Source organism: Onychostoma macrolepis, chromosome 02, assembly GCF_012432095.1.
Source record: "Onychostoma macrolepis isolate SWU-2019 chromosome 02, ASM1243209v1, whole genome shotgun sequence".
In the NCBI taxonomy this organism is placed as follows: domain Eukaryota; kingdom Metazoa; phylum Chordata; class Actinopteri; order Cypriniformes; family Cyprinidae; genus Onychostoma; species Onychostoma macrolepis.
In genome coordinates this window covers 24,243,835-24,267,711 of record NC_081156.1, presented here as the reverse complement: position 1 = coordinate 24,267,711, position 23,877 = coordinate 24,243,835, and the positions used below count along the sequence as shown (strand labels likewise).

General features: G+C 36.6%; 2 protein-coding genes across 4 annotated transcripts; one reads left to right on the top strand and one right to left on the bottom strand.

Moving 5' to 3' along the window:
- Positions 1 to 1,985: 1,985 nt before the first annotated feature.
- nfatc4 (nuclear factor of activated T cells 4) lies at positions 1,986 to 16,171 on the top strand. 3 transcript variants are annotated; one of them, XM_058764285.1, is made up of 13 exons: positions 1,986 to 3,221; positions 5,435 to 5,586; positions 7,508 to 8,014; positions 9,411 to 9,586; positions 11,163 to 11,325; positions 12,072 to 12,172; positions 12,264 to 12,365; positions 12,446 to 12,633; positions 12,750 to 12,890; positions 13,312 to 13,367; positions 13,475 to 13,601; positions 14,508 to 14,610; positions 14,699 to 14,895. In XM_058764285.1, exons 1-13 carry the CDS (start codon positions 3,020 to 3,022, stop codon positions 14,754 to 14,756), a joined length of 2,076 nt encoding a protein of 691 aa, XP_058620268.1. In that variant the 5' UTR covers positions 1,986 to 3,019; the 3' UTR covers positions 14,757 to 14,895. The 3 variants fall into 3 exon arrangements, with proteins under 3 accessions (XP_058620268.1, XP_058620248.1, XP_058620258.1); XM_058764265.1 differs by adding an exon at positions 15,862 to 16,171 and having other exon boundaries at positions 2,223 to 3,221; positions 14,508 to 15,200; XM_058764275.1 differs by adding an exon at positions 15,862 to 16,171 and having other exon boundaries at positions 2,387 to 3,155; positions 14,508 to 15,200.
- Positions 16,172 to 17,984: 1,813 nt separating this feature from the next.
- Positions 17,985 to 22,385, bottom strand: ftr66 (finTRIM family, member 66). The gene is made up of 6 exons (XM_058760761.1): positions 21,754 to 22,385; positions 20,905 to 21,000; positions 20,414 to 20,635; positions 20,171 to 20,321; positions 19,975 to 20,034; positions 17,985 to 19,079 (listed from the first exon to the last, which is right to left on the bottom strand). The coding sequence occupies exons 1-6, from the start codon at positions 22,333 to 22,335 to the stop codon at positions 18,550 to 18,552; spliced, it is 1,641 nt and encodes a 546-aa protein (XP_058616744.1). The 5' UTR covers positions 22,336 to 22,385; the 3' UTR covers positions 17,985 to 18,549.
- Between the last annotated feature and the right edge of the window lie 1,492 nt (positions 22,386 to 23,877).

Genomic DNA, 23,877 nt, shown 5'->3' with positions numbered 1-23,877 from the left:
ATTTACTCACCATCATGTTCCACAATGATTTTCTTTCCTCTGTGGAACACAGCAGGAGAAACTTTGAAGAATGTTTTTTTTTTTTTTTTTTTTCTGTATAATGAATGGGGATGGGTAATGTTAGGCTCCTAAATTAAAGGATACAAGTATCATAAAACTGGTTGATACAACTCATCTTTGTGATTTCACATCTTTTGAAGCCATACTTATTTGTAAGATACATTATTCTCTTGGTTCTCAGAAGAGTTTTAAATAGAAGGGCAGACACAAGAGTCAGGTTCATTGAAGAAATTGTGTGCTATATGGCACTTTCAGCACTAAGCTTTACACGCTTAAAATATATATATATATATTTATTGGCATTATGGTTCCGTTCCATTGCTTTAAATAGGTTCTTTACATTATTAACCCTGTAAAGATTGAAATATGAAATAATAGTCAGAAAAATGGTTTAAAAAATTGACTTTTGCATATTTTTGTTAAATGTCATATTTGATACATCATACTTTTATTGCTCATATAGATGAATATGAAGCTTAAGTGAAAAAAGTCACTTTTTATTCAGAGGCCTCTATATGTCCCAATAATACGTCTTCGTAAGATGATTTTTAAATGCTTAGTTTTGTGATCAAAGCTCTGTAGTTTTATTTGTGGGGGCTAAAAGATCCAAACATGCAATACAATTATTACTGAGAGATACAAATAAATGTTCCTCAAAATATGGTCGATGTATCATATTTGATTCTCACATTTTAACATGAAAATATTTTACTAACGATATAAAAGTTCTTCTTGCACTGTAAAAAGTGATAAGTTGACTTAACTTAAAAAAATTGAGGAAACACGTTGCCTTTAAATTATTAAGTAAATAATAATAATTTTAAAAAAGTTAAGTGAACTTGACAATTCACTTAAATTAATTTTTTAAGTTATTTACTTAATAATTTTAAGGCAACGGGTTTCCACAATTTTTTTTAAGTTAAGTCAACTTATCACTTTTTACAGTGTATTGTTACTTCACAAAATGACATAATAAAAAAAAAAAAACGCAGAATAATTCTTACATGGCATTGCTGTGAAAACTCTCTTTTAGAACCTTTGTACATCAGTGAATATGGAATTGTATTTTCACACACAAACTCATTGCATGAGTAATGTCTATCAGTGTCCATTATTAAAAATATTACACATTCTAGCCATGCTCCAAATGGGAAAGTACTGTTATATATGGGAGAGAGAAAGAGAGAGAGAGAGAGAGGGAGAGGAAAACTTAGCGAGAAAATCCACTTCCTTATTTCTGACCTCTGGGTCATTATTCAGTGACCTGTTTCCCATGAGTAACATAAGCTTCTCCAAACTCTCATGACTGGGTTCAGTGGAGCAACCAAAGTGAGCAGCTTAGTCATTGCTTTGTATGAAGTTTATATTAACTCAGATTTGCATATATGTCATTGTGACGTGATTGGAGGCTGTGTGGGAACTAAACATACTAGCTATCTTTGTTGTCCACAGGATGGCAACATTCTCCCATAAATTTTGGTCTAGTGTATATAAAGACAGCACAGATTGCTGCTGATGAGAAGCTCATGCATAACTCTGATATTTTTATAACTTGATGAAATGTGCCGCCTCAAAATCAAGCCCTGTGCTTAAGACCATAAGATCCAATCTCAAAAAGGCTCATATTCTTTATGTGTTCTATTCTCTTCCAGAATTATGGCTATTCACATCACTAAATTAAATGGGAATGTAATTCCAGCACTGATGAATACCAGACGGATGCCTTTGTGAATCACCTTTATCAAGCAACAGATGCCATGGAAAGCTCACTTCCAAGCATCAAACACGAGACGAGCTTTAAAATAAGACAAAAGATAATTATTGTGAGAATTGTCAGAGAGCAGGAGAAAGAGGGAGAGAGAGAGCATGTTTATTTAAGTTTTTCATCTCCCGTCTCAGACAGAGTGCAGACTACAGAGGATAATGAGAAACAGATCTTACAGGGGGAGGGAAAGGAGGGAGAACTGGGATAAAGAGTTGGGGAGAAGGAAGGGGAGGGACAAAGTTGGGGGAAAGTATGATGGGAAGAGAGAGAGAGAGAGAGAGAGAGGGAATGACTGTCGTTATGGCGTCACGGATGGATCAGCCTTCAGCATCAGTGTCTTGTCTGAAACAAAAATAGCCACTGTGTTAAGCATGTGGAAAACGAATGAAATATGTTTTTCTCAGAACCTGTTTGCCAGACAAGGCTTTCACTGGTGCCTGTCCAGGGAATTCTCTATTGGACAGAAGAGAAAGTGTTTCTGCTTTAAAAAATGTGTGTTGGAATAGATTCTTGTGGGTATCATAAAGTTATACTTCACTCTAAAATATGTTGTTGTGCTCACTGGCCAATCAACACACTTTGCAGCAAAAGCGGGCATGTAAAGCTAAGAAAGAAGGGGTCTGTTGATTGACAGGTCAGATAGCCAATAGGGAGAGAGTTAACGGTACTGAAGAACCCGCCCAAAGGCAATTAAGGGTAAAGAACGAAAAAGAACTTGATATAACTTTTTTGTTCTATGGCGGTGAAGGAGTTAGGGTATGAATGTAAATTCAACGGATATTTGTTTTTGAACGTGAACGTTTGTGGGACTTGAGGCTGTGAACATGGCCGGTTCTGAACGATGGAAGTTCGTGAGATGAAGTTATAATAACCGATTGTCACGGAAATCGCAAGCGAATCTACTGGGAAGAAAAAAAAGTTTAAGAAAGAGATGAGCAGCTGATAAACTGCAAGAGCGATGCGGAGATGAGAAAATGATCCATGCAAATGTGATACTTCAGCTTGAGGATAACTTTTAATTCTTAAGCGTAACAAAAGGAAGGCGCACGAAGGAGAAAGCGGATCGTGCAAAGTGACATTCTGGAAAAGCTGTATGACTCCCATGAGTTTTAAACGGAGCCGAAGTTGAGAAGTGAGAGAGGGTCAGTGATATATCTGAAGCCGGTCTCGGTCGTACTTTTCTCGGAGTGAGAGATGGGGGCCGCGCCGGGCTCGGGATGGGAGGAGGGAGAGTTCGAGTTCAAGCTCGTGTTCGAGGAGGATCCGCCGCGCCAGAGCCGCTGCGGCCCAGAAGACACCGACAGCGGCCAGACGCACCGTGATCCTGCCGGTATGAGCGGTCCGAGGAAAGATGGAAAGGGTGGCGAAGCTATACATACTGGGATGGTGCTCGTAGGTCTGGGCTGGTAACCGATGTTCTAGGTCTAAAGACCGCGAAGCCTAACATATTAATTATCACTGTTGTCCCCTTGAGCAGTTGCTTTAGGGCGCTGTATTTATAACAAGTAGCTTTGGATAAATAATTAGCGTTTCATTAATTATATCAGAATCCTACAGAATGTGCACATTATTAATGAATATAAATATATTTCACAAGTACATAATAAATGTAAATTGGTCAACTACGTGACGATAATGTTTTTTTTCATGTGATTCAGACAAAAAGCAACTTTTTCAGTTTCTGAATTAAAATAAATTTCTGATATTTTTCAGATTTTCTTAAGCTGGCATATTTTGGCTCATTATTATTATTATTATTTCTATAAAGTGTGCAGTTAAGCAATTTTGCTTTTAAATATTAACGTAAAAAAACGTATCTCGCAAATCGCCAATTGAAGCCATTTTGTTGTCACGTGACCAAAAACATAAACAGAAAGGACATTCATGGTGTCTAGGTCATTAAGTTGATTTAAAAATTACACATTTTCACCTTTAATAATAAGGAATGATTTCTGAGAAATCTTAAGGATACCTCTTTATATTAATGGGTCATTTTGTTTTTACATTGACAAATACTTTTTAATTATTATTAAAATAGTAAGTTGTGAACATTAGTTTATTCAAGATGGAAAGAAAATATCTGAGTATTTGTTGCCTGATGATAGTTACACCATTTGGCATTTTTGTAGTTATTAGATTTTTGTAGAAATGTAAAAAAATATAAATATAAATTCAAAAAAGTTGATCTTGTGTTGTGAGCTTGCTTTTTAAAAGATTTCACTTTTATCTCATCTTGGACATCCTTCTTATATTTGTATTTTGGCCCATAGGCTGTACACTGTGCATATTTTAGGAGATTTTGAATGTCTTTACTTTGAATGTCTAAATAGGCAAATCTTTAATGTCTCTAAAGAATGCTTACATGTTCATGTAGTCTGACTCACTGCCCATGTAACTAAGTTTTATCCGCTGAAGTGTGCGTGTGTTTATGGGTAAGTGTGGAGCACAGTGCAATGTGTTTTTAATCAGCTGTGCGTGTGAGCAGAGTTAACAGCTGCCATCTGGACCCGAACCCTCAATCTCTGTTTACTGAGCATGCATTTTGATACCTCCCTCCAATATTCCCTCCTTTTCTCTGCCCTGTTTTCCCCTCCTGGCACACATTCTGTTGTACACCCACCCTCCGCCTTCATTCTGGTGTGAAGTTGTAGAAACATGCACTTCAGGTTTCTGTCCACACTGCATCACTTTGCTGCCTTTTACCACAAGTGCTTCTTCAGATGTTTACTATGTTCTTAAGTGTTACCATACTTAATTATTTACTTACTTGTGCCCTTTATCATATCAACAAACTTAATGTGTAGGTCCTGAACTACTTTAGAATTGCCCTTCAAACATATACCATGCTACTACTATAGTTTACCACAACAATAGAGCGGTGACTGCAAACATGGGCCTTTTCTAGTGAAACGTTGATTTTAAAGTAGCTTTTATAATATCTCTAATATTCTATCAGCCAAATATTGTTTTTTAAGAAATGTATTAACTCATTGTGAGAAATGTATTAACTCACTGTATTAATTAAATTAATAATTAACTAAATTAATTATGTTTTATGAATATATGTTGGGTTAAAATATTATTGTAAGTAAAATTATAATATTCATAATTATGTTTTTTATTAAAATGTGTATATTTGGTTAGAGCAAGAAGGAATGTGAAGCAAATGCGTGAGCTCAAAATCCTCAGGAAAAAAAGTTAATAAAATAAGAATAAAACTGAAATAAAGTTACTGTAATTTTGTTAATGTGTTTAGAGTTTTTTTGTAGAAACATTAACTATAGAACCTAGCATTTTTGTGGAAACTGTCATTGCTATGCTAATGTTTTGGTGTGGCAGATTGTAGTTTTGAGAATTGAGATTTCAGAAATCACCCCATTTGGAAAACCGTGTGGATGTTTTCTGAGGTAAACAAGTCTGTGTGTACTTGTGGAAATAATAAATGACATCTCCACAAAGGCTTCCCTGTGTTTGTTATGATTTTCCAATGAGAGGCCTCGTGTCTCATGTTTCAGCAATTGTTTATGCCATATGCATATGCTTGCAGATTGGAAAGCTTGTGATTTACCATGTACAATAATCAATTTTTTATTTATTTTTTTGTCACAGATACCCACTTGACTTCCGCACAGGCTGGCCAACCCGTGGGTATCCCACCGTCAGCCGGTCGCAGGGCTGGGATGCATTCCCCACCCCCCAGACGGGCATTAGTCAGGGAGTTCATTGGGACTTATGAGAGTCTACCAGCAAGATCAATACAGGTGGGAGACACATTTGCCTAAATTGTAGATTTCTAAAACATCCTGATACAAAGATCATGTTGCACATTGTGATTAATTATGGTGAAATAAATCCAGAGGTCTGGTTTTAATTTCAGGAGTTCGTTTTTGTTGCCCAGTAATGTTTATTGTGAACAGAATTGGTTGCCATGAGCTGTTGTGCATATTTTGTTTTGGCACAAAAGGGCTGCAAATAAATGTTAAGAGTTCAGTTAAATTTAAGTATCCTTTAGCATTTAAAGTCAACCAAAATCAAACCGAAAAGACCATATTTATTTAATACGTGTTTTTGGCCATATAGTAAATCATTCATCTGTAAATTATTCCAAAGAAAAACATGATTATCTTTGTAATCTCATTGTGAATGATAAGATAGAGTCCTTTCTCTTTGAATGTCTTGTTTCACTCAAAAATACAGAAGTAAACAGGGTCTCAAATAGTGTTGAATCATTAAAAAATAAAATGATTCCAGTCTTTCTTTTGATATGAATCACCAGTCAGTAACTATACTGATTTAAAATTTACAGCTGGTTGTAAGATTTATATGTTTGATTTACTAAAAATAACCGATTCATAAGAGTCGTATCGTCAGCTTTCAGATTACACTGGTTGTGCTGCTTTTTTAAAATTTTTGATTCACTAAAAAGAACTGTCTGACAAGAATCTTTCATTCTTAAAAACACCGCTGCATGTTTCAGTCATGGTGTAGATTCATTAGTTGTGTTGCAGTGCTGCTGTAATAGTTCAATCACACACCATTTTTTGACTGTTTACATGAGACGTCATCTAATCCGAAGGACAACAAATTGCCTACAAATCACCAGAGGAAAAAACGCCCGCAGTTTTTGCATTAATATTTTTAATAGCTGCTTGCACTTTCTTAGAATAAACTGACTAATATTTGAATCCCTTGTGTTCATTCAAGCGTTCAGTCATGTGTCCAGAACACATACACATTCATAGAGATTATACGGCCATCTTCTATCGTACCACACACAGAACCAAATTGATTTCTCAATTGCAGTTTCTAATAACTAAGTTGCACATATATATCTATCAGATAAAATAATAAATACAATATAGCTTGATCTCTCAGCCAGTTGATCAACACTCATCATATAGCCATGTTAAAGCATTGAGGGATAAAATAACAGTACGACCCTCTGTAATGCAGCTCTGAAATGAATTGTATTGTGATACTAAAAAGTTTTACTGTACTTAAATAGAACAAATAAATGATTTCTTACCAAGAGTTGCTGAACTTAAAGGAGCGTTGATTTATGAAAACGGAGAGTGATTGCAACGAGCTGTATCACAAATAACATTTCAAGCATTTAATCGTACATTATTCATGGCATGAGCACTTATAAATTCAAGCAGATTGGAAATTATGAATAAATAAATAAATGACAAAGGCAAATTTTGGTCAAGTTGTTTATTTTCATTGAGCTATACTGTCACCATTGTGTTGTTTCTAGGCTGAAAAGCAGAAAATTGCGCTTCATTTCAGATCCATTTTCCACTCCGGTCATGAGAGCAGATATGGCAGTTCATTACACAGCAAGCGTTCTCCATTCTAATGTGTTTTTAACTGTAGCTGAACATTTAAATGTTCACTTCTCCCTCCACTATTTCCCAGTCTCTACTGTAGTGTTGGTGTCTCCAAATTCCAAAGTAATCGGTTTAACGCGTTTACATGGCAGAATTTTAATTTTGTTCGGTTTATAGAAAGGTTTATCCCACCCCTCTCAAAACGATTACAATTTCATTCGGTTTGGGCATTTTTATTCAGATTGAGGTGTTTACATGGAGCGTTTTCATTCGGATTGGACTTTTAAACTGATAACAATGCTCCATGTAAACACACCTAGTGATATGACACCTTCTTCTTTTTCTGTTCCAGGTATCAGAGTCTAGAGTGCTTGAGTGCCCCAGCATCCAGATCACCACCATCTCCCCTGAAGATGATTCAGGTCCAGCAGGGGGAAGTTACTGGGACGGTGGGGGTGGCTGGGAGAGGGAGCGCCTATACCTGCCCCTTCTGGACTCATACCGTGACGTCATGACAGGGGCAGGTTCCCTCAGTCCCAGCCCCAGCCCTGCTTCCAGTTCCTCATCTCGTGGATGGCTGAGTCCAGCTTCCAGCTGTGATTCTCTCCTGGTGGAGGAGGACGAGCTCAACGAAGCTGCTGCCCACTTCTGCCTATCGCCCTCCTCACGCCCCACGTCTCCTGGGGGCAAAAAGCGCAGGAACTCCCCACTGGCCTCCCCCAGCACCTCCCGCAGAAGCAGCTACTCCGAGGATCTCTCCTCCCTCCCGGACACGGGAGAAACCTCGGCTCAGTCTCAGGCTCCAGCGAGCTGTGAGCTCGACATCCCACAGAAGACCAGGAAGACCTCTCTGGAACAGGTGATCCTTTTGAAATATGGCTGTTAAACTTACTGATGGTCCATTCTTGGTAATTAAATGAACATGGATTCAAACTCCTCACCTTTTGGTGAAAACTCACCTTTTTGAGATCAAAATAGGTCACCTATGAGATTTGTGTAGATCCAATGAGAAAGTGTTTTTGGTGGGTACAGACTTTTGACTACAAGTCTGTATCAACTTGTTGACTTGTAGTCAACCACTTTTAAACGCTCCTGTGTGTTTTTGCGTGCATGCTCTGGTTTCGAATTACAAAACCACAAGTTTATTTACGTGTTTTTGCAGCGTTGAGTATTGTAGCCAATCACAGGCATCTCTGTTGAAAGCAATGGCCAGTCAGAGGTGTTTTCTGTAGGTTAATCAGAAGAATCCTCTCTGAACTAATTTTTGTTTTCGTAAGTTTACAGAGTTCTACACGCTTGCTGATCTACCTAATATAATCAGAGAGAGAGAAAACGCATACACACGGTACAAATAAGAGACTGATTGTGTAGTTAGTCATTGATTTATCAGGAGTTTTTTAGTGTAAGCTAAAGCTCTTAAAGTTGCACTTTAAGAGCTTTGCTCTGTTTCTCTAGAATCTCTACATAGTCATTGAAATTTGAAGGAAAGTTTTGTTTGTCTAAGAGGACCGAACGTTTACGTATACTGTTTCAAGAGTGACAAACGCGAGTGTAAAAGATTACGCGAGTGAATCCGCTAAATTATTCCGTCAGTCATTGCTATGATTGATAGTGATAACTGCCCTGGGCGGAATGATCTATCTGACAAACCAATGTCAAAAATAGACCTGTGCATTAAGTGATGCAGAGTAAATTCAGAGTAACAAAACTACAATAGCAACAAGTCTGTGTTGGCTGAATATATTTAGCAGCTTCTACAGTTAAAACACTCTTTTTGATGTGTCCTTTTTAAGGCAAAAAAAATTAGTTTTTAAATTAAATATAAAAATACTTCAAAATATTTAATGCATTATTATTTAATTGTACTTGCTATACTACTTCAGTACAGTACCACACAAAAATTTGTTATAGTCATCATTTTATAATAAATTCAAAATCAAGACCTGAAAACTAGGGAGTGGAAATGGCAACTAAGCTATTAAGTTATCCTCTGCTGCCATCTACTGGATATAATGGTAATTTCATGTAATTGTCATCTCAAAAGTTTTGGTTTTTCACAAGGTTTTTTGGCAAATTTTTTCGTCATCTCCATGAATGAAAAGTGAATTTTACTTCACAAGTATAAAGTTAGGGGGGGGGGGGGGGTGTCTTTGTCACCTTTTTCACCCATGAGGAGTTTGCATCCATGAATGAAGAATTCATTCATATTCTGTCATATTACCATCTTGTTGTGTTTATCGGTGTGCACAATCCAGATGTCATCAAGAGAAATCGAACCAGAGCTGACCCCCATTCAGACCTCTCCCTGCCCCATCCCAGAGGTTGCTCAGTTGAGAAGGGAGCCCCCCACAATAGGGATGGACTACCTGTCTGTGCCTCCTGCTCTGGGCTGGGGCAGAACCAGGGCCAGCGCTCACAGTCCTCTCTTTAGGTTTGCATACAACTTCTTATTTCATAATGTGAATTTAACAGTTAATGTGAATTTAACAATTAAAACAGCATGAAAATAGTATGCGCAAAAGAATACAAAAGTTTCAAGAGCAGTGTGACACATTGCCACTTGACCTCATCAAGATTAAAACATTACATTTTTAATTAATTAAAGGGGTCCTATCCTATGCTCTTTTACAAAGTCTTGATTTTGTTTTGGGGGTGTACTAGAACATGCTCTCATGCTTGGTGGTTCAAAAATCCTTTCCGAAAAATGAAATGTGTTGTGATTGGTTAGCTGTCCCAGTGCGTTGTGATTGGCGAACAGTTTAGATGGTATTTCAGTACTGCCCCACCCCTTGCCAAAGCAGCAAGTTCGTCAATATTGCCATATCAATTCAGACCCCGAGAATATTGAACAAGATGATCACACAGAACCTTTGCACGCACTGATATTGCAAGACATATTAAAGTGGTAACGGTATTGTTGTTGTTGTTTTTTTGGCTAAATCACGTTTTAGATAAGATGTCAACAACAGCTTAAAAATAACTGCATTTACTATGTACAGATAAGTGCAACGGTGATATGTATTATGTTTATTGTTCTTTAATTCTAACATTATAACATGAATTGCAGTGAAACTTATACAGTTGAATTTATTAGTCCCATAGATTTACACTATTTGTGGCAGCATATATATGCAAATTCATTCTCTGCCAGCAGGAGGTGCTGTTGGAGTGGTAGAGAGCGAGGTTTCCCCGGTAACGCTGTACACAAAGCAGTGCTCCGCTCACAAATGCTGCTTTATCAGACATTACATGCAAGATGAAATGAAAATTGCATCCAAAATTTTCTGAAGACAGTCGGTTTCTTTCAGAAATACAGTGATATAAAAACACCCGCACCGGGTTTCGATTTTGAAACGTGCAGTGCTCAAGCGTTCTCCCACCTGCTAACCATTCTATTACCGTAGGCGGGATTTTTTAATGATATTCTAATGGTCCGCTTTGTGACATCACAAATACAGGAAAACAACTTTGTAGTCCAAACGAGCCGTTCGTTGTAGTTCTTGAAAAGGGATTTTTAAAAAAATGAAATATCTCCCTTTGGAGTGGACTTTGAGATTTGTAACTTTGTAGATTTTTTTATGCCCAAACATACACAACACACTCACTAAAATTCAAAAAGTGAAAAAGCATAATAGGACCCCTTTAAATAAAGTTAAAATTTATTAATTTAAACTTTAAATATATGTAACCTTTACATGTAACGTAAGTGTGTGTGTGTGTGTGTGTGTGTGTGTGTGTATTTGTGTTTGTGTTTGTATAAATGGATTATTTTAGAAAACGTGTTTCCAAGATGATACACACACACCATTTTTTTAAATAAACAAGCATTATTCTGAGCTCATATGATAAAAATGTAGCATACTACAGTTTGAAACACTAATTATGGAATGAAGCATGCTGTTTTGCTTACTAAACTATTTTAGTTTTAGATAATGATAGAAATCGGAATAATGTTGATCTTTGACCTCTTACCTTACATTGTCTCTGCTTCCTTAATCCTGCTCCAGATCTAATGCACTGCCGCCACTTGACTGGCCACTGCCTTCACAGTTTGACCAGTATGAACTGCGCATAGAGGTACAGCCCAGACCACACCATCGCGCGCATTATGAAACTGAAGGAAGTCGAGGAGCAGTAAAGGCATCACCTGGAGGCCATCCAGTAGTGAAGGTGACGCTCATAAGCTTTAATGTACAGTCCTGTACAGTAGGTGCTATTACTTCATAATTGACCCGCCCCCTTTAGTTACTGTTGCTATGTCCAACATGCCATGGCGCTCTCATGTTCTCACACAGTGGAAAAAATATATTGGGGAGCAAAGAGGAAACTGACAACATGACGACGGACAAGATAGAGCAGGTTACTTTTGTTATGAAACAAAGTCTCAGCTTTCAAATTTTGTCATTTTGTAAGAAATTCAAACAATAAATACCGTTTAGTGGCCTGTTGATGTGTCATGACAGATTGCTGTAGTGCCTCAGTTCAAGCGCCACGTGAACTGATCATCTTTTCATCTTTACTAGTTATAGCACAAAATAAACATGTATGAACATCAGTAGGTATCTTATTTCAACCGATGTTAATCTACTCTCCTGTCTGGTTTGTTCGTCGGATACAATGTCAGATCGTCAGTCAAACTCCCTGTGAAGGGTCAATTGTGTGACTTACTATATTACTTACTTGTATTACTGAATTAGAATTTTAGATTGTTTGTTGGTCTGTAGTAAAATAAACAATAAATGAAAAAATATGTCAAATAAATAAATCAGTAGAAAAGGCATGATCTCTGTGGACTTTCACATATTTGGAAACAGCCACTGTTTCAAAAGAGAAAAAACACAGAAATTACTTAAAGTAAAATAATTTCTTTAATTAAATCGATGTTCACTTTTTGCTCTTTTCTCTCTGTTGTCCAGCTGGTGGGTTACACTGAAAGGCAGCCGCTCTCCTTACAGGTGTTTGTAGGAACTGCCGATGACAGATCAATACGTCCCCATCCTTTTTATCAAATACACAGGTAAAACTCTCGCATGGCATTTCAAGGTATTAAACGAAAGTGTTTTTGGTAGGTCCATGGCTTCACATGAGAAATACTTCTCTCCACACAGAGTAACAGGGAAGATGGTAGGCACAGCTAGTCAGGAGAGCATCCAGGCTGGCACTAAACTCCTGGACATCCCACTCAACCCAGAGAATAACATGACTGCCCTGTAAGACTCCTGAGCCCTGATTGTATGTCGTAGACAACTCAGTAAGTGATCATACATGAATTCCTGTGTTTCCCCCTCAGCATTGACTGTGCAGGTATTCTAAAGCTGAGGAACTCTGACATTGAACTCCGGAAAGGAGAGACAGATGTAGGGAGAAAGAACACTCGAGTGCGTTTGGTGTTCCGCACACACCTTCCTCTGTCTCCACCCATTGTCCCTCCAGGACGAGTCTTAGCCCTGCAGGTGGCCTCTTTACCCATTGAATGCTGTGAGTGTTGGCAAATCACAATTATGCCTGTTTAGCTGCAGCTCCTATGTGTAATTTGTCTCTTTTTCACATTTTAGTTTCATAATGTACACTTAAGCTTAAATTTCTGCCTGCAGCACAGCGCTCTGCACAGGAGCTTCCTGTAGTGGAGTCTATCAGTCTCACTTCCTGTTCAACAGAGGGAGGTGAGGAACTACTTCTAGGTGGGACCAACTTTCTACCCACCTCCAGAGTTTTCTTTATGGAGAGAGGATCAGGTATTGTAGTAGGCCTACATTAATGCACAATACCAGAAAAGTTGTTCTTTTGAACTTTCTATTCTTCAAAGAGTCTGTAAAAAATAAAATTACGATTTGTAGTGCATCTGTTTTCAACACTGATAATATTAAGAAATGTTTCTTGAGTACAAAATCAGCATATTAGAATAATTTTTGAAGGATTGTGTGACACTGAAGACTGAAGTAAATTCACCTTTACCACCACAGGAATAAATTACTGTACATTTTAAAATATATTAAAATGGAAAAAGAGTTATTTCAAGAAATGTAATAATATTTCACAATATTAAAGTTTTTTTGTGCGCATTTACTGTATTTTTAATCAAATAAATGCAGCCTTGGTGAGCATAAGAGACTTCTTTTAAAAACATTAAACAATTTTATTACTTATTTTTTCTAGATGGCAAAGTCCAGTGGGAGGAGGAGGCACATGTGGACAGGGACAAAAGCAATGAGGTAAATTAACCATAAACCGTATCTATAAAAACGTTCACTGTTTTCATTTACACTGTATAAATTGAAAATAAATTAACTAATTATGTCTGTATTTTCATATGGTGCAGAATTTACTGTGTGTACGAGTGCCAGCCTATAACGATCTTTCACTGAACCACCCAGTATCTGTCTGCCTGTATGTGTCCAATGGGAAGAGGAAGAGGAGCAGCACGCACTGCTTTAAATATCTGCCCAGTGAGTGTTACACAGACGGCGATTAGCTATGCTTTATGTGGGAGAATCCCTCTGCACATGGTATTTATCTGTGCTGTTCACAAGAAATGCAAAATATGTCTTTTGCATGTTGTGTGTAATAAAGAACAGATTCTCATTCATAATCTAAAGGCACTTTTAGCCCAAGCATGATAATGCTGCTTTGATCTCCAATAAAATGTTCCAAATAGCATCACAGAAGAGCGATTTTACAAAAAAAAATTTCTCTTATGTCTTTTAATAAATTAGTTTTATTCTTTAAGGATATATTAAATTGATCAAAAGTGAAAGAAAGATGTATAATATTACACAAGATTTCTATTTCAAATACACAAAATTTCTATTTCACTTTCTATTCATCAAAGAATCCAGAAAAAAATGCATGTTTCTACAAAATTATTAAACAGCACAACTGTTTTCAATGTTGATAATAATAAGACATGTTTCTTGAGCACCAAAGCATCGTAATAGAACAATTTCACAAAGGATCACACGTTATTATTACACGTTAAAAGACGTTATTAACAAGTCTATTAAAGTCTATTAAAATAAAACAGTTATTTTAAATTGTAATAATATTTTTCAATATTATATTAGTTTTTATTGTATTTCTTTTAATAAAATAAATGCAGCCCTGATGAGCATAAGAGATTGTTTTAAATATATTTAAAAATCTTACCGATCCCAGATTTTGAATGGTAGTGTAATGATTATAAAATAATTATTTAACATTACATTTAATTAAATATAAAACAATTAATTAAAATTATTTGATATTTTATATTAGGTAATATATCTTGTCACATTTCATATTTAATGTATACAATATGATTATTTTTATGTCATGGTACATCTGTGACGTTAAGTCATGCATCTTACATTTTCTAGTCATGTTTAAAGAAGAAGATCCACTGCTGTCCCGTCCTTCCAACTTGCCCCTGGAAGGGGTGACGCTTTGCCCCATGGAGAGCGGCAGCACTGTCGACATGAGGTCAGACCTATCCGCAGATGACAGAAGCATGTCTTTCCACCTGCCTCCATATCCCAATGAGTACTCTTACTCCTCGCATGGCTACCAGGAGGACTACTGCCGCAAACCGGAGCTTCCCGAGGACGGTGGAGGTCGAGGTGCCCTGAGCGAAAGGCATCCCAGCTTTGAAAGCCTGGAGCTGGGCTTCACAGAGCTTCTTCCTCCCATGTACCCAAGAGCCTCACAACCTCTTTCCCCCTCCCCATCTCCCTCTCCGTGGCTCGACTCTCCCTATCTGTCCTCCTCACCTTCTCCCTCACACTCTTGCTCTCTGAGCCCATTCCCTGCAAGCAGTCCCATCTCCACCTCGCCCCTTCCTCCGCTCTCTCACTCCCCATATCCACACTGTCCTTGCCCCCAAGAGATGTGCTCCTCGCCTCCGTCAAACACTAGCCACTATCAGGACCTGTGCCCACCTCCGTATGGCCAATATGACAGCTGGGAGCACCAGATGCATCCTTCTGAAAGAGACACAGGCCCTGGTCTGAAGCTGGAGGGACCCCCGGACTTCTCGGGCCCCACACCTATGCAGCATATCACACTAGAGGAAGGTGGGTATGATTGACTGTATATGTAATACTAGAGATGCACCAACATTAAAATTCTGAATGATAAGCCAATAATTATTTTCATGTTATGGCCGATAACCAATAAATTGCTCATATTAAAATTCTGTACTAGTTTGTCTAACGAAATTAAAAAATAAAACACTAAAAACTAAAATCTGTTCTAAATTTTTTTAAAGAAATTTTTATTTCTTTTTATTTAAAAAAATATATAACGTTACAAAAAATGTTTTCAAATCTATTCATCAGAGAATGTTATTTTAAATTATAATAATATTTCACTATATTACAGTTGTTACTGTATTTTTGATCAAATAAATGCAACCTCGGTGAGCATGAGAGACTTTTTCAAAAACATTAAAACTCTTACTGACTCCAAAACCTTTGACTGGTAGTATAATAATATCAAATAATTATTTAATATTATATATAATTATTTTGTCTAAAAAAATAAATAAAATTATTTTAAATGCTACAAGTGAATTAAGGCATCTCAACATTACAATGTGTGGTATGAAAATGGATTTTCATTGTGATATTTGCTAAAGAATTTCGTTTTTTTGTGTGAACTATTCCTTTAACTAGAGTCTTACTGATCTGTATCAATCAATTAAATTATTTCTACCACAATTTCTCATCCCCACAGTGACTGAATTCATTGGAGAGGATATAAGATCCTTTCAGATGGGGTCACACATGGATAGTCGACCTGGATGACAACATCCTCTCAGTAATAGTCCAGTGATAATCAGTGTATAGTTAATATCATATCAACATTTTATGTATAAATTTTATTTGAATTATGGTATATTGCTAAAATATGGCAATAATAATAAAGACTGTGCTACTTAAGTGGTGAATCTGTGGTAAAACAGAAGGCAGGCGTACAGTTGTAAGTATGTATGTAACTGTTACTTCTTCCTGACTACATATTTGAATGGAACTAATGTTTTTAATCCATATGCAAAATAAATTATCATTATATTATTTCTATGTTTTGATCCACTAATATGTGCATTTATGGGGGTAATTGGTCATTTAATGAACAGGTAATCTAAAACCGCATGCTCATTCCCTGTTTTATCTGAGAAACTGACTTCATTTTTGACTTGATATCTGTTTGTGGGATCACTCAACATGTCCTTTGTACACAGTGTCTAAGTAGTTTAAATGTGACTTCACCCCTGCTCCCACGCAGGAAATATTACAGCCCTTTCAGACATCTAAACATTTGTAAAGGCAGAATATAAGAAAGTTTTATAATAATTAAATGCAGGTTATTATCACAGTGAACTGCCAGAAAGCAATGTGGGCGTATTGTGATTAGTGACAACTTGAGCTATTAAGTTGTTGGTTGACAAGTGTAAATGAAGTGGTATACATAAGGCTCTCTGCCCCCTACTGGAAAGTGTCCGTTTTTATTACATTAGTGTTTTTAATACATAAAGGACCAACAGCAATACTTGTTGCTTATTCCATTTCAACCATAAAAAGCAGGCTACGGTTGCGGCACCTCGATACAGTGACTGAATGAAGGTAAGTACGAGATACTCGATTAGCCTCCTCATGAAACATTATTTACAAGGTAGTTTAAGCATTTTAAAGCTATAAATACATTATATTGCCATGTACAATAGTACTTTTGTGTTGTGTTCTAACACTGTCTACAACGTGAGAGTCTCCTCATAAAGTCTTATAAAATACATTTAGTCCCATGACATCTTATTACGCCATTTAGATGCTTAACAGTGGCCAAGTTTACTTTGAATGTTTCAGTAAGAGAGGGCAATGGGTGAGAGGCTAAGTCAGGAACATATTAGTTGTGAAGCGTTCAGACATGGGACTGTTCAAATGAGAGCTGGATTAAAATGAGCTTGATTTAGATAAACAAAAGATTTAGCAAAAATATAAGGCGGCATTCAATGGAACCTGACCTTTAAAAAAATCTGGATTTAATAACCCCAAGTTGTAACTGACAAGAAAATAGTTTCAAATCAGTTGTAAATCAGTATAATTAATCTCACCTCTGTAACTATGTGAAAATATGTCTTGTGGGAATGTTGTGTTGTTTCCAAAATAAGCAGGACTGCATCTTGGTGCGCTGCCAAATAGCAGCGTATTTAAAGCCTGAAACTGGTGCTGGTAGTGTAACATGGTTTGAAACCACATTGGTGAGGTTATAACCCATGTATATGGACCTGGATCTGTTCCTCAAAGTTAGTCTCTCATGGTTATCCCAGACATCGTTCATTCAGTCTATCAGTGCCCTCTCTTATGAGTTTAGAGTACATTACATTTAGGCTACATGTTCACAGCACATGAACTGTTAATTCAAGTCCTTCATCCAGACTCCTATCAGTGCCTTTCTCTGTAGTTCTCCACTTATTTTGGCACTGTAACTCAAAAAATGATTAATTAAATTGTTAATGTATTGCAGTTTTTAAACAGTTTAGCTCATAGTTCACGTTTTTATTTCCGATGAACTTACCAGTTACTGCACTACACCTTCAGAGGAAAAGCAACAACCAAACTAGAGAAATACGTTCTGACAGTACGTGATAGTTTTATTGTTGCTTTTCCTCTGAAGGCCTGGTTTTAACACTTTTAGCCAACAGAGGTCGCTCTTTCTTTTATTTTGTCCTCACCATTTATTTGTGTACTGTTACAAACTAGATGTCATCAAATAGCAAAGGAAAGACTCTAGGACGTGAAGAATGCGGTTGTCTCTTAAAGGCAAATATAACGGTAAACAATGTATTTTATTTGGATTGTTACAGTTTTTTTTTTTTTCAGAGCTGACAGAGAATGAAAGTGTAAAGGGCATTCACACAATATTAACCTTAAGGGACATTCTACAGACAGAAATAACAACAATTGACTATGTGTGTAGTTTAAATGGAAAGAGATTATCAAAGATATAAATCTGTCAGAATTGTTTGACTGACTGAAAAAAAACCCATACTATATATTATTTGAGATTTTCAATTTATCTGTGGCTATATATACACATTTCGTATTTTAAATTACTGAAATAAAAAAATAGAAAAACTATGTAGACATAAAAACAACAAAAGCTAATAAAAATGACAAAAACACACAACAAAGATTCTAAAACTTTAACTAAATTTAACATGAAAAGCAGATCTATTTCAAAATATTAACAAAAACTTGTATCACAGTGATACTAGAATAACAGTGGGAGAAGCAAACCCACTATAATTTTACAAATATTACTGTATTTCTTATTTCTTTACTACTGTATTGTATATTTTATATCTTTAATCGTTTACCCATTCTTTAATTACCAATGCCAAATGGGCCTACCCTTTTTCCCTTATTCCAACTGACACAACTTGATTGAGGCATCATAGCATGAAAACTCAAAGCCAGGGTAGAGTGGCTGTGTGAATGTGGTGTGAACTCTGTGGAGAAGGGTCATTGAGTCACCAATGCTGTAAAATGCTAGTGTCCCGGCCCTATGATCCAGATAAACCCCTATCTTTGATGAGCCAGGCTCTGAGATCTTACTGACAATTCCGTTGTGCCAGAAAGCATAACTTTTCCTGCAGCAGAACAAACTCCAGGATTGTTCATTGTGACCAAAGTGAGCTTCACTGCTTTCCCCTTTCCTGGCAATGTTTTTGTATGCGACTGCAATGTTTACTCCCATCCCACTCCATTCCACCTCCCAGTAGCTGCAGCCTGTCAGGCCCTCTGTGCCCAGCACCTGGCACCAGTAATCAAAGCGCTCCGGGTGGTCGGGACAGGACTGCACTCGGCTCCGAACGGCCACTTCTCTGTTCCCCTTGGACAAACTAAGATCCTTGTGGGCTGTTAAAGGATTTAGTTGCAGCGGGCAGGAATCTGAGTAATGGATAGAGGATAAGAGATCAAGGATGTTTATTCACGGTGTGTCATATTCATATCATATTCATCTTGAGCCATGATTAAATAAATACATATCAGCTGAGAACTTGAAGAACACTAACACCAATATTAATATTCAAAACTTTGGGGTCGGTAAGAAGTTAATACCGTCATTCAGCAGGGATGCATTTTGATCAGAATTGATAGTAAAGACAGTCTACGTTGTTACATAAAAAAATTAAGCTGTTTTCATCACAAGTAATAATCAAAACACTGAAGACTCAAATAATGGCTGCTGAAAATTTAGTTTTGTCATCCCAGGATTAAACTATACATTTTAAAAGGTATTAAAATACAACAGTTCCTTTAAATTGTAATACTATTTTACAATATTTCTAGATTACTGTATTTTATTTTATTTTATTTTTTCAAACAAATGCATGGTGAGCATAAGAGACTCCTTTTAAAAAACTTTTGAACAGTAATATTATATAACGGTGTGTTCGACAAGTGTCTGTCTTTATCGATTTGTTCAAAACCTAACAGATTCATTTAAAAATGAATCAAGTGGCTGTCATCATGAGTGAATCATTTAATCATTCACTCAACCAAATCAGTTTTAAAAAGTTTCATTTGGAACACAGAAGGGTCTAAAATAAAATGTTCTTAACTTCTTATTTCCTAAACTGTTAAAGTAGTAAAACTTTAACAGTAAAAACAACAGCCATCACATTCATAATTGCAGTATTGATCTGAATATCAGCATGGGTGTGATTGCTTCTTTTCGGAAATTGGAACAACATTGTTTTGTTTAATAAGAAATCCATGTTTAAATAGAATCCAACATTGTAAAGTCAATAGCACTTTGCATTAGTGCAGTAGACTGACTTACGGTGCAGGAACTCTGATCTAATTTTGGGCACTGTGCAATGAAGGATCTTCATTGATCTTGCTGGAGAGAAAATGGAAAGCATGTGAACATCACAAGGAAATGATTTAACAAAAAGGCAGAATTACACAACAATCTGCAAATCACCTAAAGAGAAACTGCTAAGGTGGAAAGATCAGCTTAGGGTGTTTCTCCTCACCTGCTTGATAGATCCTGAGCCATTCCCCTTTAAAGACATCTTCATGCTTCTTCTTTAGAGCAGATACTGCATCGTTCACCTTGCCAAAATCTGAGAGTGTAGCTATTGTGAAGGGTGGGTCAAGAAGGCCAGAAGAGAAGGAATGACAGTTCTGTAAAGAGAGAGAGATAACAATTTGTCAAATGACACATTCTGAGCTTTCTGGGGTATATTTTTCACAGTCAGCATTGGGATAAGGCTTACCTGAAGAACATGAACATGATCTTCAGACTTCAGAAGCATCTCAAGCTCACAATCTTTTTGTTTGAGCTCCGTGATTTCTTGCTCCAGTGTCTGCAACATGCTCTCCGCAGCTCTCTCTTGATCTCTGATCAGATCTCTGAATTTACACCTCCTCCTTTCTATAGACTGAATCAACTCAGTGAATATCTGTTCACCATTTTCCATAGCAGTCTGGGCAGAGCTCTTTTAGGGCAAAAAAAAGAGTTGTTTAATGTTGTTGAATATTTAATAATTATTTTTAAATTAAATAATAATATTAATAATTTATTAATAATGTAACAAATTATTAATTAATTAATTAATTATTATTATTATTATAAATATTTTTAATACTAAGTAAAGAATTAATTGATGCTTAATTTTCAGGTTAATTATTATTTTTATTTTTGTTGTTGTTGTTTTTATTGTTTCATTAATTTCGTTAAGTTCAAATCGTTCTGGAAATTTCTTACTTTCAGGGCGTCTACAGCCTGTTTAAGCTCCAGTAGGTCCTTCTCTTTAGCATGGATTTTGAGCTTGTATTTCTGGCGTGTCATGCCTAGTTCTTTCTGTGAAGAAACACAATAAAAACCAAAATGCTTTTTAACTACAATCATTCTGTGTAGAATTAATATAATGTGATTAATGTCACAAATAGACACTCTGCATTACGTTGCTCAGGATAGCCCTATATTCTACTTCACTGTTTATTTTTGAGTTACATAAGAATAACTTTTGTCACTAACAAATGAGTTTATACACTTCACATATGAGGATAGCTACCAAACGATTCAAAGTAGCTGACCACACAGTCAAAGCAAACAGACCAAGCCTCTCTCTGATTGGTTGCTGGTGAAAGATTTCTATCTTTTATTTCAGAAAAAGGAAGCTCTCCTGAACATCCTTTTGTGTACGCAGGTTGAAATTTGAATGTGAAGCAGGAAACTATTTTTCTAATATTATTCTAACGTTATAATGTTACACTTATTTACGGGTACTTTATTGTTTTTGGTTGGAAACTCGAACGTCATCCTCATCACATCAATTCAATGCCTCCTTTCTCTCACATTTTTTCCCAATTACTCTGTTGCATGAACTTTTCTGTACAATGAAAGCTGTTCATATTGAGGTGGAGTGCACTTTGGAAAATGTGCTTTGCCTCAGTGGAAAATGACTTTTGCTACTGAAGGATTCTGAGAATACTATAATTTACTGCATCTTCCATAGAAGTTAAGAACCATGAAAAAGTTCTTATTGAATAAAACCACTTAAACGAGCCAAAGCAAAACAAGGCAAGATGGTTGTTATTTTTTTTTTTTTACCTGTTTCTTTGTGCTTTCCACAGCTGCTGGTACTGTATCGTGACCTTTATGGTCGTCCATCACACACAAAAGACATATGCATTGTTGATCAGTTCGACAATACATCTCCAAATATTTGTCGTGATGAGGACAGATCTTCTCCTGCAGGTTCACGGAGGCTTCAATCAGCTTGTGTTTCTTCAAGGCAGGAGACTTGTAGTGTGCTTGAAGGTGGTTTTGACAGAAAGATGCCAAACAAACCAAACAACTCTTAACAGCTTTTTGTTTGATACTTGTACAGAAATCACAGGTCATATCACCTGGCATGCAGTTGTCGTAAATGTGAGAGTTGCCCAGAAGTTTCAGTTTCTTCAGCTTGCCCACCATATCTACCAGTATGGTATTTCTGTTCAAAACAGGCCTAGGGCTAAACGTCTGTCCGCACTGAGGACAGCTGAAGACCCCCAAATTATCATTTTTCTCCCAATAATCATTAATGCATTTCATGCAGTAGCTGTGCCCACATGGAATGGCCACTGGATCTTTCAGCAAATCCAGGCAAATAGAACAGCAAAACTCTTCTGAATCCAGGAGCCCTTCCATTTAGTTGTTTTCTGTTGTAGCAAAATGTGTGAAATGATAAAGGTTCTGTCACTGAGAAGCAGTTCCCGATTTTGCACCGATGTTACTGGGCCACACCCTTCAGTTCTTCCTATTTAGATGACAGATAGGTAAATGTGCCTGTCTGTTGCACTGAATAAAAATGCTTCTCTGTAAGCTAAACAATATCTATATAAAATGAAGATACTTGAAACACCATTTAGGATTCCTCAAATTGCCACACTGGATGAACACCTCAAGAGGAATTTTAAAACTTTACTTCAACAACCTTTTTTCTTTGAAGAGCCAAGATTCTTATGGTCTTGGAAAACCGTGAAGTCTAGACCTGGAAAAGTCATGTAAAAGAATAAAATCTTAAAATGCTATGGGCATTTAAAAAAATAAATAATAATAATTCACTTTTTTTTCTAGTTATTTAAAGCTATAAAATATTTTAGTTGGTACAAAAGTAAAATATGCTTTCAAAAATTCCTAATCTTTGTAAATAATGAATGATTGCAAAAGTCATGTAAATTCATTGGTTAAAAGAGCTTGGAGTCAAAAAGCTTGAGAACTTGAGAACTGCTCTAGATGTTTTTATTTCAGTGACTCTCAGGTGGTGCCAAGTGACAATTTAAGTGAGTCATTGAATCATTCATTGAAGTGATTCATTCAAAATAGCTAATTCATTCACAGACGAAAAAGTGACTGGCTGCGTCCGAAATCGCATACTCTTTTGAGTAGGTACTTTTTTGAGTAAGTAATTACGTTGTGAGTATAGAGTATGTTCTATATTACATTACAATGGAAGCAATCAAAATCAACAAAAGAGCAATGATAGAATACAAAAAGATTAGAAAAGCTAATGTTAGTTGTTGTTTTTTTTTTTAAGAATAGAATTAGAATAGAGAGAGCTAGAGTTAGAGGGTCAAATAAAGAAGGAAGAGATGTGTTTTTAGCCGATTCTTGAAGATGGCTAAGGACTCAGCTGCTCGGATTGAGTTGGGCAGGTCATTCCACCAGGAGGGAACATTTAATTTAAAAGTCTGTGAAAGTGATTTTGTGCCTCTTTGGGATGGCACAATAAAGCGACGTTCACTTGAAAAACGTAAGCTTCTAGAGGGCACATAAGTCTGAAGTAATGAATTTAGGTAAAGGGGTGCAGAGCCAGTCATGGCAAACATTAATGCCTTGAATTTTATGCGAGCAGCTATTGGTAGCCAGTGCAAATTGATAAACAGAGGTGTGAGGTGCATTCTTTTTGGCTCAATAAAAATTAATCTTGCTGCCACGTTCTGGATTAATTGTAAAGGTTTGATAGAATAGGCTGGAAGACCTGCCAAGAGAGCATTGCAATAGTCCAGCCTGGACAGAACAAGAGCTTGAACAAGGAGTTGTGAAGCATGTTCCGAAAGAAAGGGCCTGATCTTCTTGATGTTGAATAAAGCAAATCTTCAAGACCAGGCAGTTTTGAAATTGTGATGAAATGATGGGTTTGCTGGAACCACAAGCAGTTCTGTCTTGGCAAGGTTGAGTTGAAGGTGA

What these genes read in the sequence shown, in the direction of transcription:
- ftr66 (XM_058760761.1), bottom strand. Translation starts at nt 22,335, where the DNA reads ATGGAAGGGCTCCTGGATTCAGAAGAGTTTTGCTGTTCTATTTGCCTG. An exon ending in AGGCTGTAGACGCCCTGAAA is followed by an intron (nt 20,636 to 20,904) that starts GTAAGAAATTTC and finishes TTGCCCTAAAAG; the next exon opens with AGCTCTGCCCAGACTGCTAT. An exon ending in ATCATGTTCATGTTCTTCAG is followed by an intron (nt 20,322 to 20,413) that starts GTAAGCCTTATC and finishes CTCTCTTTACAG; the next exon opens with AACTGTCATTCCTTCTCTTC.
- nfatc4 (XM_058764265.1), top strand. Translation starts at nt 3,020, where the DNA reads ATGGGGGCCGCGCCGGGCTCGGGATGGGAGGAGGGAGAGTTCGAGTTC. An exon ending in GAGGCCATCCAGTAGTGAAG is followed by an intron (nt 11,326 to 12,071) that starts GTGACGCTCATA and finishes TCTGTTGTCCAG; the next exon opens with CTGGTGGGTTACACTGAAAG. An exon ending in ACAGGGACAAAAGCAATGAG is followed by an intron (nt 13,368 to 13,474) that starts GTAAATTAACCA and finishes CATATGGTGCAG; the next exon opens with AATTTACTGTGTGTACGAGT.